Consider the following 19,373-nt stretch of genomic DNA (forward strand, 5'->3'; position numbering starts at 1 on the left):
GCAGATTTTATTCAGTTTATGATGACTCTGGTTTCCAACCAGGCTGCTGGGTCAACCCTCCTCACTTCCCTTTACACACAGGGCATAGCAATGCAGAACCCAAAGGGAAACTGAGGCACACACAGGCATTGAGAATATTTCCAACACACCCACATCCATCACAAATAATAAAAAGGCCTTTTTCGGCCCACAGACCAAGCAGCACTTCCTCCACCTCCTCAGTTCTGTCTCTTGAGCTGCGTGGATGTGGTAGAGCAGATGCTCTTGGTGTATGCACATGGGATACGGATTTGCCATCCTAGGAGGTCGTTGGAGCTGGAACTCCTGAACATGTGGCAATAAATCCATCCGCTCTCACGGCGTGTCACTTGGTGCATGGCAATAGGGGTGGGAGGCAAGGGCGGCTTTAGGCTCCCCTGATCCTGGGGCCGGTGCACCCCTGGGTGTAAATTCCTGGCATAAATCACGGTAGTCTGAAGTGGTCTGTGTGCTCTATCTGACCTTCACTCATCCTGCATTGGAAGCAGCTGTTCTGCGCTGAGATTAGTTTACACATGGTGACACGCAGAAGGATTCAGATACAGACAATGTGCCCCTCATGCGGAGATGAATGAGGTGTTAAAGGCTAGAATTACAGACTTCATTTAAAAAAAAAAAAAAAAGACACCTTTTAAGTCATGTGACCCTGAAGTGTGGCTCTGTCTGAGCCCTCAGGATTGAGATGATCTAACCTTGGCCTCTAAGCGATGTAATGTTGACAGGATACCACAGCCTGCACTCAGCCAGCGAGGAGAACCTGCTACAACGGACGATGGAGAGTCTGCGGAAGGAGGTCGAGTGCAGAGACTGCTATTGTGGGACGGTGCTTTTTCATAGCCTCAGCGGTGGCACAGGAGCTGGTATGTAGGGACTTTGCTCTTGCTATTGGTTTTATGTGGAAGATGCTCAGATACTTCATTGATGGAGGGCTGGCTAGATGTTGTGATGGGAAAACAAGAGAAGTTATTTCTTCAGTACGTCCTCCTGGTTTTTTTCACATTTCCTCCCTGTTAACCGTAAAAACTTCCTTCCAGCCAGAAGCCTGCTTGCCTCAGTTGCAATCCAGGGGAGAAGGCAGATAACTGTGAATCAAGTTATATTTGCCATCAGATTTTCAATGTTGTTCCTGTGCTGTTTCACTGTGACTTCGTTTGCGGTGTGTTTGGTACACTGTAGCTTTTCATGTAAATAGTTTCCAAAGGACTCTGACGTCTAGAGTAATCCGCAGCACTACAAGCTGATGCTGCGTATGTGTACCTAAGATTGCAGAAGAAAAATGGAATGATATTATAATGCATAACTTGAGAAATATTCGGTAAACACTAACCTAATCAGGCAAGCAATCAGAGTTAAGATTGCACCTGCAACCGTGTCACTTTCTAAATGAACCAGGCAACGTTAACATTTTTACCATAGATTATTGATGGATTTCTAAGGTTTTTTATTGACAGAAAAAATATTGAGGGGGGGCGGGAATCTGTTCTATAATGTGGGACTACTTGGTTAGAAACCATCAGAATGGCCTATCTCCTTATGAGTCGTGTGCAGCATTTGCAAAAGGTCCAGTGAAGTAGGCAGCAGCTCTCGTAGAGCCTGCCTCGTTTGCAAAGAGCTTTACCTCCATTTTTTTTCTCGGCACAGCTCAGTGAGTTTGACAGCTGGGCACAGCTTAGTCTGCTGTAGCGGAACACTTTGTGAGCTGTGCTAAGGGATGATGTCTCAAGATTTATTTATTTATTTTTTTTATAATGAAGGTGTATTCCCACTCTCCTCTCCCTCAAAAAGTGGCTGGACCCTTATTGGTCAAACTTACCAGAAAAATTCACGGTCAGGGAGAGAACAATCCTGGAAGATTTCAGCAGGAGAGTTGCAAGTTTTATTTATACACACACCCACAAGTGAAAACAGAGGGTCACGCTGGAAATGCGTATGACACTTTTACTATAACTGCTGCTAATATACTAATCCACGGCCAGCTCTTAACTAGCACCATGCAGTTAGCACCTCCCAGTGGCCACCGGTGGGTGTATTATTTACATTATTGTAGCACGTAGAGATCCCAGTCCAAACCTGGGCCCCCCTGGGCTTGGCACTGTATATACACGTTAAACAAGGCAAACGAAGGGTGAGCAGGGAAACTGAGGCACAGAGAGCTGAACTGAGTCGTCCAAGGTCAGAGAGCGGGTCAGTGGCTGAGTTGGGAATAGCACCCGGGGGTCCCCGTCAGGTGCCCTGCCCACTGGAACACACTGCCTCTCAGGCATGGATGGATGAGAACAGCATCTCGATTTCCAGGGCTCCGCGCCCTAGGGCAGGCGGCTCAGGTTTATAAACACCGTTTGGGGCTCTTTCCCATGAAGGCCTCGGTTCCCGGCTGTGTGAAGCAATCCGAGATGAGTACTCCCTGGGTCACATCCTGGCGGTGACCGTAGCCCCGCACCAGGCTGGCGAGAGCGCCCTGCAGCACTACAACGCCTTGCTGTGCCTCTCGTGGCTCCAGAGGTACGCTAAAAGGGGGCTGTGGGCGTTGGGCAGCGAATCACGGTGTGGCATGAGGATGCGAGACGGACGCTGATCACCGTTCACTCAGGTGGGTCTTGTAGTGCGGCAGTTCCCCCGGTGTGGAGCAAAAGCTGTATCCCCGTTCCCAAGGAGCTGACAGGTTTTATAGTCTGTGTTCTCAGATTATCGCCTCGTGTGGAATAACTGCCAGGAAGAGTCCCTGCTTTTCTTGGCAGGTGCTTCGGATGCCTGGATATCACGACTGGGCCCTGGGCGGTCTGACCTAGTGGGTGGAGCAGCAGTGGGGAGCCAGGCGGCAGGAGGGGCCTGGATGCCAGGAGATCAGAGGCTGAGACGGGCCAGGGGACGTACTGGGAGTGAGGGTCAGGAGACCAGGAGGTCAGAGTCAGGCAGTGCGAGCAGGTAGCGCAGGGCAGGCCGTTCTAAGCAGGGGAAAACCCAGTTCCACACACGACCTCCTGTTCCTCTGCTTGGTTTAAAGAGAAGCAGGGAACTAGTCAGAAGCCTCAGGGTTTTGCCAGCCCGATCCCAGCCCTGGAGTCCTCTGCCAATGCTGATCTTCGAGGTTGTGGCAAGGGCTCGCGGCTCCCTGGATGGCAGGTTGGAACGTACTGGCCCCTAAGAGCCCTGGGGTGGTGGTGGCATGTGTGAGGCACTGGTCTGGCACTTAGGACAGCTGGGTTCAGTGCCCATGTCTCCCACAGACTGCCTGGGTGGCCTGGGGCAGAGCGTGCAGTCTCTCGATCACACCACCTTTCTCCAGCCCTTGGTCTTGCCTCTCTAGATTCCAAGCAGGGGCTGCCTCTCCCGGTGTGTTCGCACAACAAGGCCCTCATCCTGGCTGGGACCTGGAAGCACTCCTCTAACACAACTAGGGGCGATAAAAAATGAAGCCGGTTTCATGCCCAGGCTCCCCTGATGTCCTAACCGCTCATGCTGGAGGTGCTTACTCGGTCCTTACCCAGGCAGAACTTCCACTCACTTCAGTGCGGATTAGACCCCGACTCACTCGGCAGAAACAGCGACTCCCTTTTGTGTCTGCCTAGACATGTCGACGGCGTCCTCCTGATCCAGAACGATGAGGTGCTGAGGAGAGCAGCAGCTCTGCTCGCGGAGACAGCGCAGGTGTCTGACGTGCAGCCCCAGGTCTCCCTCGCCGCCATGAATGCCTACATCGCTTCCTGCCTGGCGGGGCTGCTTTACCCACTCAAGGCTTTCACGACGGGAAGGTGAGCCAAGCACAGGGATTTCTCTTCATCCCGACAGCTGCTGGCGCTCGGCAGGGGACACTAGACGCACCGCAGTCCTCAGCAGAGCTTGTGCCAGGATTCACCATCTGAGAATCTGGCCCAAAACTCTAGTCCAGGGAAAGCTTTAGTTGAATTCTGGAGGCAAAAATTCCTGAGTGCAGTTCCCAGTTTTTGCATTGTTAAAATATTTCCGGTGTGGAACTGAGAGGCCCCAGGGGCACATCGAAATGAACATAGAAAGCAAAAGCAGCATGCATGAGACCTTTACATCCAAAGACCTTAATTATGAAACTCTGCAATGGCTCGCTGGATATTACAGGATCACCGGCTTGCCACATTCTCTCTGGACACTGAGAAGCCAGCAGATGCTAGCAAGGTTGTCGGTGTCTGACTCGGGGGAGTAAAGAGCAGTGGAGACGTATCTCACTGAACCTCCCTAGCTGCTCACGTATCCCCATGGTGACGGCGGTAGGTGACGGCATCTCTCTTGCTTTTCAGTGGGATCAGCATGGGGCTGGAACCCTGGGAGCTGCTGAGGTCTGTCTGCCCCGTGCCGGCAATGAAATTCCTTCGCGTAGCTCAGGCTCGCAGGAGGTAGGAACGGGGCCTCTCCACCACTTGGAGGGAGATTCTGAGCCCCTCAGATGAGTCTTACATTTTCGCTCTTATGGTCCAGCTCACTGCGTGGCCCTCTGTCTAATTTGAGAGACCAATACAAGACTCCGGGGGAATCTTAAACCTGATGGTGGGCCACATTGCAAGTACAGGAGCCTGCACGGGGGGTTTAAATGGAGCCCGGGATACTCTGACATTCTTGTGACATCCCAGTAGGCCAACCCGGCCTGTGAGGATCAGGGGCCGCTTCTGAGGGACTACAGGAGGGAGATTGTAAGTGGCTCATTGGCTGACTGACTGAGACGCACACACACATGCAGTCCCAATTTTATCATGACTCTTGTGATGGCTGGTGTTTTTCCTTAAAGCACCATCTCCAGGAAACCTGTTGTTTTGAGACTCTTAGGTTCCATGCTTAGAAATGGTGAGTTTCTAGACCTCATCATTATGGAGAAAAGCTTGAAAATGTGAGCCTTACGGGCTCAGAAACCAGCAGGCAAAGAAAAAGGGCCAGTGTTGATTCTTTGTTCAGCTTTAAACTCATGAGATTTTTTTTTTTTTATCTCATGATTTTTGGGGGAGCCTGATGGCTTGTCTACAGCTCCTGCGCCCTGCAGCGCGTCTGGTGAAGGCGCTCTGTGGCGATCGGGGAGAGCTGTACTGTCAGCCCCCCTGCGAGAGGCGGCAGCTATGGGAAGTTCTCCCGCCGATACAGCGGTGTCCACACCGGCGCTTATGTCGGTGTAAGTTATGTCGCTCAGGGGTGGCTTATTCACACCTCTGTGCGACATGAATTATGGGTTGCCAACCTAGCCGGACCCACAACTCGCTTGGGGCTGGTGCGGCTGTGGATGCGCTGCTGTCCTGCTAATGCAGCTTGGCAGAAAATGCCTCTCATCACTCAAGGAATCAAAGCAGCAATGACTTGAACCTGGTCCTCACCTGGTCTCTTCTCCTCCCCGTCTCATTGTCGTGAGGTGTGAATTTCAGAGCCCAGGGGGACCCGTTTCATTTCTGATGTGCTCAGCCCCCTTTTATCTCCCCTTTCCTTTGGAAATTAACTGCAAAAACACAGTTTGATGCAAAGTTCTTATTCACGTGATTGCACAAGTGCACTCCACTCTTTGGTGTCCGCGCACGCAGCGTACGGCCACCGGAGATGGTCTCCCTCAGTGGTACCCGTTGGGCAGCTTGACGGACTGTGTGAGACCCATGCGACGTGGGCGAGTAAACGGCACACCCAGTGTCGCTGCTGCATTCCGATGCTGTGGTGTTCCTGTAACATGGCACCGATGCAGCTGTTTGTGCGTTTCTCAGTGGAGGGCTGTCCATGGGCTTACCTTAGTCAAACAGAGCTCAGCCCTGCCCCCTGGATTTTAGTGAAACCGACGCGTTCGTTTTCACTGTAGCGCCTGGTGAACTTGGTTTGTTTCTCATTTCCCCAGGGGGACAGTCTTTTGGGACAGCCTGGCCTCTTCTGTTGTGCACTCGTTGCCCCGGGAGTCTCACGCAGGACAGTCCGTATCCTTTCTCTACAAGCACCGCATCTTCCAAATGTGCCTGACTGCGGGACCCAGGTGGAGGAAGGAGAGAGACCATCAACCACCCAGACAAGTTTCATTTTCCTTGCCTCTCACTCGGGCCATTGGAAAGCCCTGTAGCAGTGGTCCATGCATCTTGGCCGGGGCAGGGAGAAAAGGGAAGAGAAAGCCATACCAGTCGTCTTCTAGTATAGTCCTTGCAACTTTCAAGAGGATAGACAGGGTCAAGATTGCACATTCCAAAACTTCCTGACTAAACCCAGGGATGTCCCATCTCTCTGTTGCCCCGCCCCCCCCCCCTTTAAATACGGCTGGATGCGTCTAGATGTAAATGCAGTCCGGGATGGACACCCAGATGGCTGCCTGGGGGCTGGTCTCTCTTTAAAAGTCTGATCTACTGAGGAGGTAGAGTTGTTGTGAAGGCCGCTCAGAATATTGTGCCTGAGCTTGTCCTGCCGAGACCTGTTATTTGTATTAGGGGCACCGGCTAAACGCCCCAGCCAAGAGTGGGGACCTCTTGTGCCCCGCGCTGTACAAACCCGGAGCAGGAGCCAGCCCCTGCCCTGCGAGGCAACGATCTAACTAGACAAGACACACCCAGGGTGGGCGGAAAGGGGTTTTATTATCCCCATTGCACAGCTGGCACTTGCTGGTCTGTATACGCTCTTCACCCCATCCCACTGGAGAAGGCTCTTCTAAAGCCTTTATAAAAACCTTAAAGGCCCCCCACTGTTCTTCCCCGTTGTAACTTCCCTGCCACCACCACCTCCGTCAGGCCTCAGGGCACGGCTGTCCCCCGTCCAGCAGTGGGACACGAATAGGGAGTCCCTGCCCATGCTTGGGATTTTGCAGTAATGTTCCTCACTAAGCCCAAGTGTCAGGGTCACTGCAGCGTGCTGTGAGCCACTCCCTCTCCTCCTCTGCCGGCCCAAGGAGCCAAGCAGGGCCAGGGGCCCGTTTCTACGGGTTTTATTCACCTACCTGCCGTGCCGCATTAAAACGGTGTCTGATTCAGCTCCGACGAAAGCTAGATGAGTGAGCCATTTCTCCGGGGAGTGTGATGGAGTGGGGTGTGATGCAGGGGCTAGCGCTAAGCTGGCCTCTCGTCAGTCTCAGAGGTATTTACAGCAGTCGTGCCTAGGCCCCAAGCACAGCCACTGGGAGTGGAGTTGACATCGGACCCCAAGGATCTCCTGAACTAGATTTGAGAAGAATAATAAGCCCTAGCTTTTATACAGCACTTTTCACCTATCAGTCACTGCCCTGCCTGGTTAAGGGCTTGAATCACTGTCCCCATTGTACAGCTGGGAAAACTGAGGCACAGAAAGGGGAAAGTGACTTGCCCAAGGTCACCAGCAGAGCCAGGACTAGGACCCACTCTCCTGAGTCCTAGTCCTCTGCTCTAGCCGCTAGGCCCTACGTGGGTCCATTGGCTTCCCCTTCCCCCCACAACTCGATTTGTGACCAAAATGCCCAGTAGATTGAAATCCCAGCCTTGGCAGCTCTAGGATGGGAGGTGTTGAAGATGGGAAATGAGAGAACGTGTCCCCAGCAGCTGGGGGAAAGCGCTGAAGGTCATTCCTGGATCTGCCTTGCCCTTTGTCCTTAGTTTGCCTTGTCTGCAGCATTACAGCACCTCTATGCTCGCAGTAGCCCGCAGCTACCAAGAGGACACCTTTCTTCTGTCCCGTGACTCGGTCCTGAGGAAGTTGAAGCAGGCCTACCGCTGTGTTCCTTGGAACCCCTTCCCGCTCCGCTGCTGGACTGGTCAGTCTTACTTGCAGAGAGCTGCTGAGGACGCGGGGCAGGCTGGGTCCCACTTTTCCAGCTCTTTCACTGCCACTGCCAGCCTTTGAGAAATGCAGCCAGTCTGCAAAAGCCAGACCAGCACGTCACACGTTCCTTGTGCTCAGGAGAGGTTTTCTTCACTTGGGAGAGAAGGTCGCAGGCCTGGGCAGTGTCTGAAAATCGGCCCAGCCATCCCCAAATCCATTAAGCTCACTGCTGGCCTCGTCTAAGTACTTCCACCTCCCCCACCGCTGTAGCATCTGAGCCCCTCACAAACACGTGAGTTTATTTATTTAGCCACCTCCTGCCAGACACACAATGAAGGCTCGTTAGCTCCACTTTACAGAAAGGGACGTGAGACCCAGAGAACTTAAGGGCCTGGCCCAGGGTCTCACAGGAAGTCTGTAGCAGAGCCAGAAACTGAGCCCAGGTTTCTGAGGTCCCAGGCCTTAACTACACGACCGTCCTTTCTGTTGGTACATGAAGAACCAATCAATGGAGCTGCCTCCCCTTCAGGGCTGAATTCCGGTTGAGGTCACTGTGGCATGTCGGCCGTTTGCCCAGGCAGAGTCGGCAGCAGGGCTTCTTGCTGCAGCAACCGCTGACTCCGTGTGTTCATTTATTGACCGTAGCACGTGGGACGGTCACGGACCAGCAGCTCGTTGTGCTAGGGTCGGTGCAAACGCCGACCACGCCTCCGCGGGGGTGGGGAGCACACACTTCTTTCCACAGACGTAGTGGTCATTCGACTGCTCATGCAGACGCACAGAGCAGTAACTGCGGGGAAGGGAGGGAACGGAAAGCTGCACCCACCTTCGCGTGGTACATTAGCCAAGCGTCTGCAGTAGGCACAGAGCAGCCAGTCCCCCACTCGACACTTCTCGAAGCACTTGTCCAACAGCTGCCGAGGAGCAGTGAGCAGCGGTTGGTTAAACCTGTTCAGGTTGAGTGTCCTCGCTCCGAGTGTCCTGGCCCGGTGGCGGTGCGAGTGGAGGGGTGTTTAAGGGGCCAGTTTACCCCGTAGCTTTCACTGGAGGATCTCAGCTACTTAAAACCCGTTCATGAAGCCTCAGAACACGCCAGTGAGGTAAGTATTATCCCCACTTCACACAGGAGGCGTAGATGAGGGGCTGGCACCAGTCCCAGCGTGTGGCAGCGGGAGAGGGGCGGCTACTTCAGGGAAGCGGGAAGAGCCCCTACAAGATTTCCCACGTAGGCATTATTGGAAGCGAGGCCCTCGCAGCTCTGCACTTCACCGCACGCTCAACGTTGTGTTTAGCGCTCACCAGCGCGGGGTAGAGCGGACCGTTAGGGGAGCGAGGTTAGAGGTTTAGAGAGCACGCAGAGGGCTTTCCCCAGCAGGGCGGGAGGGAGGTGCCATATGTCCTTTTCCCCCCATCTTCTCTTCTACACCCTCCCGTGTGGGGAACAGTTGGCTTGCGAAGGGTTGATGCTTGTGGGTGAAAAGATGACTTTTCGTCCCCAGACTCCCTCAACGTCGTGGAGCCGGGATGTCCCAGCCACTCGCTGACTGTCTGCGCCAACCACAGCAGCTCAGCCGAACTCCTGCAGCAGGTGGTGGGCAGAGCCCAGGCGATGTACGAGACCAAGGCCTACCTCCACTGGTACTGGAGATACGGCTGCGAGGAGGAGGATTTCCAGCAGGCCTTTGAGACGCTCCGCTCCGTGGCCGACGATTACAGCCGCCTGGGCGAATAACAGGGTCTGTGCTGGCACTTCCAGGCTGCTGGGTGTCCGACGTCCAGCTGAGAGCCTGGCACCCTCCAGGAAAGCCTGCGGAGGTCTCTGGGAAAGGGGCGGTTCTGCGTTCAGGGGGATGCTGCCGGAAATCAATACCGGGCCGTGTCACACTAGGCCAAGAACAGCATCGCTTTTCAGCTGCTGGCGTGAGTGTGTGCAAAATACACGGGGGGGCTTGATCGTCTCTGGGATGATAGGCCCATGCAGGGGTGACGGGGAGAGCAAGATCCCCTTTACGAGCTACCCAGACGCTGGGTCCAGGAACAAGGGGGTGCACCAATGGGGAGGCGGGGGAGGGGGGGAAGGGCTCCCCCCTGCACAGTGCCAGCCAGCACAGCTGCGCCAGCAGCGGCAGGGGTAGAAATTTGCTGTTGGGCTGGATCAAGAGCCGTTGTTGTGCCCTGGTGCAAAGGGGAGTCATCGATGAATCAGGCCTGTGCTGCTGGGGGACACGCTACGCTCCTCCCAGCGCCAGGGCCCGGGCCAAAGCCGCAAAGTGACCCTAACTCCCATACCAGCGGGAGCCACCTCGCCTGGGCAGCGCTCGCTCACTGGGGGAGCGTGGCCCACGGCTCTCAGAGCGCGGCGAGGGTGTGGGTCCTTCTCCTTAGCTTCCAGCTATAGCCAAACTCTGCTACTTTACAGACGGGAGGAGCTGCCTTGCGTGACGAAGGGAACAGGGTTTTGCCCCTAATCTGGTCCCTGGGCTACCAGAGAGGCAGCTAAAGCAAGGAGCAGACAGGTTACACAGCAGAGATGGAGCGGGTAGTTAGGGGACTGAACCAAACCTTGAGCAGATTTATTCAGGGAGAAGCCTGCATTAGTAAAGACCTGCCTCATCTCCACTATCAGCACAGCTCCGGCATTCACAGCAGGGTGCACTTGGGCCTGTAGCCAGGATCTCGGATGTTCCTTAACCAGGCTAAAACCTTGGCCGTGTTGCATAGGCAAGGTTTGGGGGCTGGCGGGGCAAAGCCCATCCCTCCATCTGGGCCGCGGGGAGCACTTGTGCTGCAGATTTCCTGAGCACCCCAGCTGTCAGTGAGCACTGAGCTGAGAGCCGGCTGTAGAAGAGGGGTTCTTGGCCTGCGGATAGCTAGCTAGAGGGGAGGCGGCCCCCATAACACAGAGCTGCTCATGCAGCCCCCAGGGGTAAATCGGTTGAGAACCAGCTGTACCAAGAAACAACCATGCACAGGGGCAGAAGGCTGTTGTGCAAAGCTCTGACCCAACATGCTGCCTGACAGCTGCCTTGTAATAGCTGAAGGCCCCCTCCCCCCGCATTACGAGGTGGTTAGGTTTTGTCTCTTTCCTCTCCCGTAACATGGGGCTCCCAAGATCAAGAGGAAGGGGATCAAGGGAAGAGCCTGTGGCTGCCTTTCTCCATTCCTGCACGAGGTGGAGCCAGGGCTTTTAGCACACGTCTACACTGCCCACTAACCCCGGGCTCTCACCCAGGTCTGAGCCCAAGCCCCACTTTCCTCTACACATAAATCAGTCTGACACGGGTCAGCAAGCTCAAATCCTGGGACCCTGCTGGGGGAGGGTGTGCGTGAGTCGGTGCCTGAGTCCTCCTGTGACGTGGGTCCAAGCCCTGTCATTACTGTGGATGCGGCTGAAGCCACAGAGCTGAGTCAGAAGGGCTGTGTGGTGCAGGATGGATGAATTAGCACAGCTGAGACACCGGCTCCAGCAACTGTAAACCCAGGCCTACAATGCAGTGTGGCTGCTCCAGCACAGACTTGGAAAAACCGAGCCTACAGGCCCAGGTCCCACGCACCAGTGCTCACTGTGCAGTGTAGACAGACCCCCAGAGCTCCTTTGTGTCATTCTGGTCCCTTTACCTGGAAGCAAGCGGTGAGATTCTGACACTTCAGAAGCTCCTAATTCTCTGGGTTCTCCAAAGGAGGCCGTCCCACCAGGGGGGGCCTGGCCTGGACACGCCAGCTATTTCTAATGATGAAACCAACGAGAAAGATGACAACCCTTCAGGCCTTTTCACCCGAAGAAGCAAAGAGCGCAAGCTCTGTTTTCTTCCCTCTGCATGTCCCCTGTAGCACGTACACGCCTGCGCTGCGTTTTTTAGAGTCAGGGGGACAGGTTCTCCTAGTTAAATGAACTAGCGTGTATGGCATCTTCCTCTCGGGCCGATGCTGCCTCTACTTGCGTTCTAGTGTACCGAAACAAGCTGGCACTATCCCTTTTATTTGTGGATAAGTCTATCATGGAAATCAATGGTGACAGGTTTTTTAGGTCAATGTGTTCATTTCCTTGTAGAGAACCTGTGCACGTGGTGCTGTCCTGAATCTGCTATATGGCATGGAGCCCTGCCGGGAGTTTGTTCTTCTCTGTAGCTGGCATGAGTCCAGGTTTCTTTTGCATTTGCTGGAGGGCGGCCATGGCTCTTAAGTACTTGTGCTGATAACAGAAAGCAAGATCTAGTTATTAAAATGGCTTCAGTTCTTCAGGGATACAGTTAAGACACAGAGATGGTCATTGGAGCCGGCACAAAATTATCTTCACCGGCTTCACCCTGATCTGGAACAGCTGGGAACTGCCAGAGCCCCACCCAGTTCAGTAACCCATCTGGAACACGGGCAAGTCCCACCTGTTTCACAAGAAGGTGCAAGAAACCCACGAGTGGCAGTTATGGGATAACCTGTCCCCAGGCCACGTTTTCTCCTAACCCCCATCAGCTGAAGGTGGGGTTGGCGCTGTCTGGTTTAGAATCCTTACTGCGGTAAGCCAGGCCAGTATGACGACTGGAACGTGGTAGCCGCCACCCACACGTCCTTTGTGGCCAGAGGTGCCTCGGCTGTGCTCTGCCCCCGGTTTCCCCCTCTTCAGGGCTCCTTAAACTCCACCCAGCCTCTCAGCCAACCCCAGCCCTTCTTGGGGTCTGGTTTCTTTACTAACACAAAGTTGTAAAATGCAGCCACAAAACGAAATCTTTCATCCAGCCTTACCTTGGGCACACCCCCTCCTCCCTGAGGTCCTGCCTGAACAGCTGGAGCAAATGCAGGGCTGGGCCTGCCTTCTCTGACCCCTGCATGAGCCCCTCTCTCCCTGCAGCTTCATTCTGCGATTCCCTTTCCAGCTCTGTCCTCACTCAACTCCCTCTGATCCTTTATAGCCCCGGGACAGCCCCCGCCTCCTGCTTTTGGTTAACTGGGAGCCCGTCCTCTGGGACAGGGGAGCTGGCCCTATTTAAATCATGGGGGGACAGCCACCCTGTGACAATTATCCACAGAGATGTCCAGTCCTTTTTTGAATCCTGCTAAGCTCTTGGCCTCAGTGCTATCCTGTGGCAGTCAGTTCCACAGGTTAATTGTGCTCGGTGTAATAATTAGTGATATTCTTAAGCATCTAGTATTGTGTGTGCTCTGTAGGTACTAAGCAGGTGGGTCTGGTCGCAGGGCCCGTCTTCACTGCCTTAGCCATCCTGGGGAAAACGTCATCCCAGTGGCAGTGCTCAGTGATTGACTACAAGCTCTGGCCCACCTGATTATGGCAGGCAGCACATTTTCACTGTGTTTCCTAGTTGCTCCCAGCAGAGCTGAATATGCAGCATTTCCCTGCTGAGCCAGAGAGCAGCTAGATCCCGAATCCCTTCCTGGGCTTTGTTGAAAGTCATGGCGAGAATCGTCTTCCACGGTAACAAGCTCAGAGGACCCTACTGCCTGGTGCTCCCAGCCCCTGCCCGGCCTGGGAGGGGAAGTGCTGAGTGTTTGTGGGGAGACTCCCACCTGGTAGGGCCAGAGCATTAGAGACCAAGCCACACTGGCCGGATCCTCAGCTGGGGTAAATCAGTGTAGCGCCACTGACGTCCGAGCCATTTACAGCGGCTGGCTGGGCTGCATAACTACACAGGTGCCTTTTCAGAGGGCGTTGCTGGAGCCCCGTCCTGCCCACCGGGGTCACGTACTCCGCAGGGAACAGCCCCGCCCCCGTTTGCACTCCCAGCAGACGCTGCCAGGCCCTGGCAGCCGTGCGGCTGGGCACCGACGCTCACTACCTTCTGATCCGTCTTCATTTTGGCGTTGTGGAAAGAGGTGGAATCTGGACAGCCTGGCAGCACTTCCCCCTGCAGCCGGCCAAACCGCTCCTGCTCGTCTTCATCCTGGGAGGAAAAGCAAGATACAGTCAGTGCTTGGAATGAAAGAGGTGCTGGGCTCAAGCAGTTTTTAACTTTCACGTCCGATGCGGCAAGACCAGAGGTGCTGGGGGCTCTGAACAGCCAGGCCCAGAGATGCTGCCGAGGTTCTGAACTGCCAGCCTAGAGATGCCAGGGCTCAACCCTGGCACAAATTAAGCACTGGATAGAGCCCAACTGTCACAGGGTGTCTGGCCCCTTTAAGGGGATTCGGGCCAGCCCCGCCCGTGCGGCAATGAACTGGATCCCAGCCTAAGGGGGTGGGATTCAGGGGTCAGGTGTTAGCATGGAGAACATCTGAGCCTCCGAATGAAAAGGCTCAGGAAAAATACAGTCAGAGACCCTGTGATAGGAACCCAGGGAGTAGGTTCTGCTCCTGGAAAGCCCTGAGATGGGGCTGGGGAGAATCAGGGAGGTCCCTGGGAGAAGCCGTCAGAGTTTCCGGGAATGGGAGGCAGTGGGGAAACCTGCTGAGAAGCAGGGCCTGCGGGAGACTGCCCAGGGCAGCTGTGCTCAGCCGAAGGAGCCAGGAAGGAGGGGCAGAACAATCGTTTTTAGGACATTTCCTTGGATTCTGTAGTTGGACTTTGGTTGCCCTGGAAAGGGACCGAGCTCTATGTGTGGTCTGATCAGAGGGCTGAGTTGCCCAGTGTAGTACTGCTACAGAAACAGATCAGCTGACAAAAGGGGGGGGCAGTGTGGGAAAAGTCCCTGCAATGCTGCGTCCTGACCCGAGGGGGCGCTCTGCTGGAGAATGACGCTAACCCTAGATGAACAAGGAAGCATTGGACAGGAGGCTGCAGATCTATCTGAGACTGCAAATGAAAGCGTCGATTCTCTTATCAATGAAGGGCAATCTAGAGCCTTCGCCTGTGTTACTACACTCAGACAGGATGATCGTGGGTGCCATGAAAGAGGCTAGAGAGACGTGGACTGGAGACTAGCGCTTGTCCCCTTTCAGTGCCTGGGGTATACGAGTAACCCCAGGCAGTGTACAGGTAGCCGGTCAGCACCTGTAGATGCTGACAGGAGGTTCCATCATTTCTCTTTTATTACTGGCTGGCCACACCAGCAGATGTAGGCAAGGTGCACCTCTGCATCTTCTCAGGGCTATGCCCTATGGATATCTACATCCAGGACAACTGTTCTCCAGTGCAGGCCAGGCAAACTACATGGAGCTTCTGGGAGCAGAAGAAGGACTAATCTGCAGATCAAAGTCTGATGCCACCTCTGCATGGTTGGTTTTGACTCACTGGAGCTGGCGGACATATCCCCCTATGCATTTATCTGAAGAGCGCTCTCAGTCAATGCCTGCCCTCTAAACTCGCCCCCCCCCCCCCCCAGCACTTCTCCAGCACGCCAGCATGGAGGGGTTCAGGAAGACAAAGAGAAACGTGCATTTGAAGTTTACACAACTTGTTTAAAATCTGACAATGGTTGGGAGTGTGTTGGTGTCAGGCTAGAAGGTGGGCTCAATATTCTGATTTTTCATAAATGGCTCGGAGAACGTGGAAGTCAAGTTTATGAACAATTTAAAGGTGAGAGGGGTCAGAAACTGGGGGGAATGGGCTTAACTCTACAGATTGAATGTCAGAGGGTGATTGGCTCTTTAAGAGGAAACGGGGGAGGCCAGTGCACTTGCAACGGATTACCTGCTGCCCAGTCGGGCTAAAGGGAAAGCACCTGGACCTTGTCAAGAGGGAGAAAGCAGCAGGGGTAAGGGGCTGCCTGCTAAACCCTGCAGGCGCAAAGGTAGGGAGAATGTTTGGGGGAAAAAGGAAGATGCTGAGCCTGATAAGAAGTACCTGAAGTCCTGGGCTAGAGAAGAAGCTTGTCTCCAGGAAGCGAGCCCTGAGAACGGGGGAACAAGGAGAATTGTAAGGAGAAGGAGAGATTTCTAGTGTCGCTGGACGCTCGGTGTAGAACAAGGTGAATTCTCCTGTTTGCGGGAGGGCTGAAGTGACACTGTACCAATCAAGAAACCAGGGTTGGGCATAAATGCAGATAAGCCTGGTGCGATCTGAATCCGGAAACCGTAATTTGTAGGGGAAACAGGCATATAGGGTGCTGCAGAAGCATGCTTGCCCAGAAGGGGGTGCTACAGGGCAGGCACAGATCCACTGGATCAATGGGTTGGAATCAGTAAATTAAGATTCAATACAGACAAACACATAATGGTTCAAATTAGGAAGGAATGATCAAATACACCAGTATTAGCCAAAGGGTACGGGCCGGGTGGTGCTCCCACAGAGACAGCGCTGGGGCTTGCTGTGGATGATAACGCTGAATAGAAAACAATAATGCAATGCCTTGCAAAAGGAAAAGCAAATCAACGGCAGCACTGGGTTGTATTAATAGGGGCATCCTTGTGATGTAAAGCTGCAGCATCAAAAGTCGGAGCTGCAGGCACATCTTATGCATCTTTTGGGCTAGAATCTAAAGGAAGACAAGTAGTCTGGGGCTGGAAACCACTCAGGAAGAGCCTGTGTGTGGAAAGGGTTTGACTCAAAGGTGGGAGTTCAGAACTAGAAAACACACCTCAAGCGGGCATTTGGGGGACCAGACTTGCTGAGACGGTAAACAACAGCACAGGAGAAGCCAGGACATCTCAACTGCTGACTCTAGGCTGCGTGACCTTAGCTGGCCCTCTCCTTTAAGAGGTGTTGGAAGAGAAGCCCGGAGACTGTCTTCCGGGTGAACCAAGATTAGGTGAAATGAGGTTGGTCCAACTTCTGAGTCCTAGGATTAGGCAGGGTTATATTACTGCTGTTTAACAGAAGTTAATTTTGATGTCTCTTCCTGTATATGTGACCAGTGAAATCCTAGTCCCATTCACTTAGTGGAAGTTTTGCCATTGACTTACCCTGAGTGGTTATCCCGTGTTCTCTTGTGTACAGAGTTCACACCTATTTGTTTTGAATCTCCCCTGATCCTTATCTAAGTATTTGTCTGTAGTTTAATGATAACTTTAATAACTAACCTGTTACATTTGCCCTCACTTCATACCTGCTCTTTATACCCTGAAGGGTGGAGTAATTCAATAGGCATCTACCAATGTTGCCCTTGAAAAAAACACTGTCTTTTTAGAGCGTTTTGGGAGGTAACTCTTAACTCTGAGTTTTATATTCAAAATAAGGGAACATTTGGTGGCAAAATAATTCTTTTCCAGCTTGTCTTCTAAAAAAGTAAACCCACCAGATCCCCTTGCCATGTCAGCGTCTGCAGGGGTTAAGCAGGGATAATGCAAATGTGTTATACAAAGTAACTCCACCCTTCTCAGTACTGCTTGGGTCTCAGTGTCATGCTACACTCCACGTTTCAGTGGAGCTGTATGTGTATAGAATGAGAAGCGTCTGTCTTGAGCTTGTCTGGGATCGAAGGCAGCGGGTCAATGTCAAATAACATTACAGTTTTGAATCCCACATTTTAAAAAACAGAAAAAGCCCGGAGAGAGCTCAGAGAAGAGCAACACAAATGAGAAAAGGGTTGGTGAATGAGAACAGTGCGGCGAACTCCCCATCTTCAGGCAGGGGGAAAGGTCAGAGATTGCATCTCTCTACAGCTGTCTGGCTAAGTGGCAATGGCCTGAAGGTGGAGATGTGACAATGTAGTTGATCATAGAGACTGGGGGAAAAAAAATCCATTACTCCCTGTGCTTCTTGGCAATTCGTCTGGTTATTGACATGAAGTGGATGGTCGTGCACTTGATCAACATATGTTGTGTTAGTGTGGCCACGAACAAAAGAAAAACAATACCACAAAAACAAGACGTGCTGATAGCTGCCGGCTGGCATCCCAGTGCTACACTCACTGACCCCAAACAGGGCCATGGCTGCAAATCTCCCTCCTACCCCCACAGGACTGGTAATGCTTGTGATGACAGTATGACACAAAACTGTCAAGCAGGGAAGGCAGGACTCCCCAGCACAACTCACCAGACACAGGACTCTGTTCATGGGAATCATGCCAGGTCTGATGTTGCCTCCGGGCTTTATAGCTTCCTGCACATCCTCAGGGATGAGGAAGGACTCATTGTACCAGATTTCAAATTCTGTAAGACAAAGCGGGGGACAATAACCAGGGTTGTGGCAATAAAGGGAGCCAGGCTTGTATTTTTCCTGGCACTCCGCACAATGACTAGACAGGCACCACCACAGCAGTCTGAATTGATACAATAGTTAGAGTGACTCCATCCGTTAAAATATGCTGTCTAGGGGCTGGGCATATTCCTCCACCTTTCAATGGGAAGCAGGCACTAAAAACAGTCTCTGGCTCCTGAATGTGCAGACTAGAACAATCTGAGTGGACTCTAGAGGTCACTCTTGCGACACTGTGCTAGAGCGGAAAACCTTTTTCAATCTGACATTTAGAAACGTGGAAGAAGCAGTTTTAAGCAGTTGGCACATTTTTTTTAGTTAGACTTCGCCTCCAGGGAACATTTACAGAATAGGAGCGACAATGGTGATTAACAAAATCACATTACAGGGGGGCTGGGACTCGGGTCCCTGAATTGTAGAGGCTTCCAATTCTGCAGGTGCAAATGATGTCATTTATATATCTGCCCACCTGTTCTGGGAGCACACTGCGGAGCGTAGAGACCTGGTGCTATTGAATGCGCTAGCCGAAGTGCATGTCATTTCCAAACCTCTGGTGTGCAACGTGAGTACCTGAGATTAGTCTGTTACGGCACTGGTCCACCAGATGCTGACAGTACTGGACTTCCGCTTTCAGGTCCCGCAATTCGTCAAAATCAGACCTGTACTGTTTCTTCAGATCCTTCAGTTTCATGACCAGTAAAAACTCCTCCTCGTCAATTATGGTCTGTCCTTCCTCAGTCACATACTCCCCTGCAGGGTGGGGGAAGGACATGACGGGGTCTCATGAGTGGAAGGAGAGTGCGAAAGAACAAGGATCATTCATGGAGGGACATACCACACAACTGGATCATACCACGAACAGGACCCCCACATGGGGGCGGTGGGGAAGGATACACTTTACCAGGGTCCAGAGGCCCTGGGGGGGGGCAGCCTGGGCTGCAACCCCCATTACCATGAGGAAAAAAATGTTCATGGCTCATGAGATTGTATGTATGGGATGAGGGATTGTGGTATGTGTGTGGGAGGGGGCTTGTGTTACAAGTTTGTACTGGACCTGAAAAAGTTATGCTTGGGCCCTGACCACACAGACATGGAGGATCAGACCACACAACCACACAGACATGGAGGGTCCTACCACACAACTGGATCACACCACACAACCACACAGACATGGAGGATTATACCACACAACTGGATCATACCACACAGACATGGAGGGTCCTACCACACAACTGGATCATATCACACAACCACACAGATATGGAGGATCCTACCACACAAGTGACATTTCCTTAAATACACTGTTCTACTCCCAGTGGCATGGGGGTGGAGTAGCTACTGATCTCCTGAACTAGCCCAGATGTCAGTACAGGACTAAGAGTGGGTTGAGCGGGTGGCCCTGGTGACTCTTGCATGACACACCATGTGAAGCGATCATTTAGGGTTTGCACACACTGTTCCTTCTGCAAAACTCTCATGGATGTCACTGAGAACAGGACTGGATTGTTAAGGCAAGACATGGGAGATAAACTGGTCATCACCTCAGAGACCCTTAGCATTCAGCTACCTCCCACATTCAAAACCTCTCCTTGTTCATAGCTTCAGA

The 19,373-nt window shown here is 53.0% G+C and overlaps 2 protein-coding genes across 6 annotated transcripts in view; one reads left to right on the forward strand and one right to left on the reverse strand.

Annotated features, from left to right (window-relative positions):
* Positions 1-10,541, forward strand: part of LOC137141543 (tubulin delta chain-like) — a 42,020-nt gene extending 31,479 nt beyond the window's left edge. The window contains exons 5-12 of one of the 3 annotated variants that reach the window (XM_067530457.1): positions 762-899; positions 2,400-2,541; positions 3,609-3,791; positions 4,311-4,406; positions 5,873-5,948; positions 6,415-6,417; positions 7,594-7,735; positions 9,243-10,541. In XM_067530457.1, coding sequence (XP_067386558.1) covers positions 762-899; positions 2,400-2,541; positions 3,609-3,791; positions 4,311-4,406; positions 5,873-5,948; positions 6,415-6,417; positions 7,594-7,735; positions 9,243-9,475 — 1,013 coding nt within the window. In that variant the 3' untranslated portion in view covers positions 9,476-10,541. Of the gene's footprint in view, positions 1-761; positions 900-2,399; positions 2,542-3,608; positions 3,792-4,310; positions 4,407-5,872; positions 6,234-6,414; positions 6,418-7,593; positions 8,019-9,242 lie in introns of those variants that run through there. The other 2 variants (XM_067530455.1, XM_067530456.1) reach the window with 2 other exon arrangements.
* Positions 10,542-11,515: 974 nt separating this feature from the next.
* Positions 11,516-19,373, reverse strand: part of KIF9 (kinesin family member 9) — a 36,013-nt gene continuing 28,155 nt past the window's right edge. For 2 of the 3 annotated variants that reach the window (XM_067530452.1, XM_067530454.1), the window contains 4 exons: positions 18,338-18,517; positions 17,606-17,721; positions 13,533-13,637; positions 11,516-11,935 (listed from right to left, as the gene is read on the reverse strand). In XM_067530452.1, coding sequence (XP_067386553.1) covers positions 11,828-11,935; positions 13,533-13,637; positions 17,606-17,721; positions 18,338-18,517 — 509 coding nt within the window. In that variant the 3' untranslated portion in view covers positions 11,516-11,827. Of the gene's footprint in view, positions 11,936-13,532; positions 13,638-16,172; positions 16,410-17,605; positions 17,722-18,337; positions 18,518-19,373 lie in introns of those variants that run through there. The other variant, XM_067530453.1, reaches the window with a different exon arrangement.

Source organism: Emydura macquarii, unplaced genomic scaffold (genome assembly GCF_026122565.2).
Source record: "Emydura macquarii macquarii isolate MOO-44397 ecotype Brisbane River unplaced genomic scaffold, CSIRO-AGI_Emac_v2 contig_3080, whole genome shotgun sequence".
Taxonomy (NCBI): domain Eukaryota; kingdom Metazoa; phylum Chordata; order Testudines; family Chelidae; genus Emydura; species Emydura macquarii.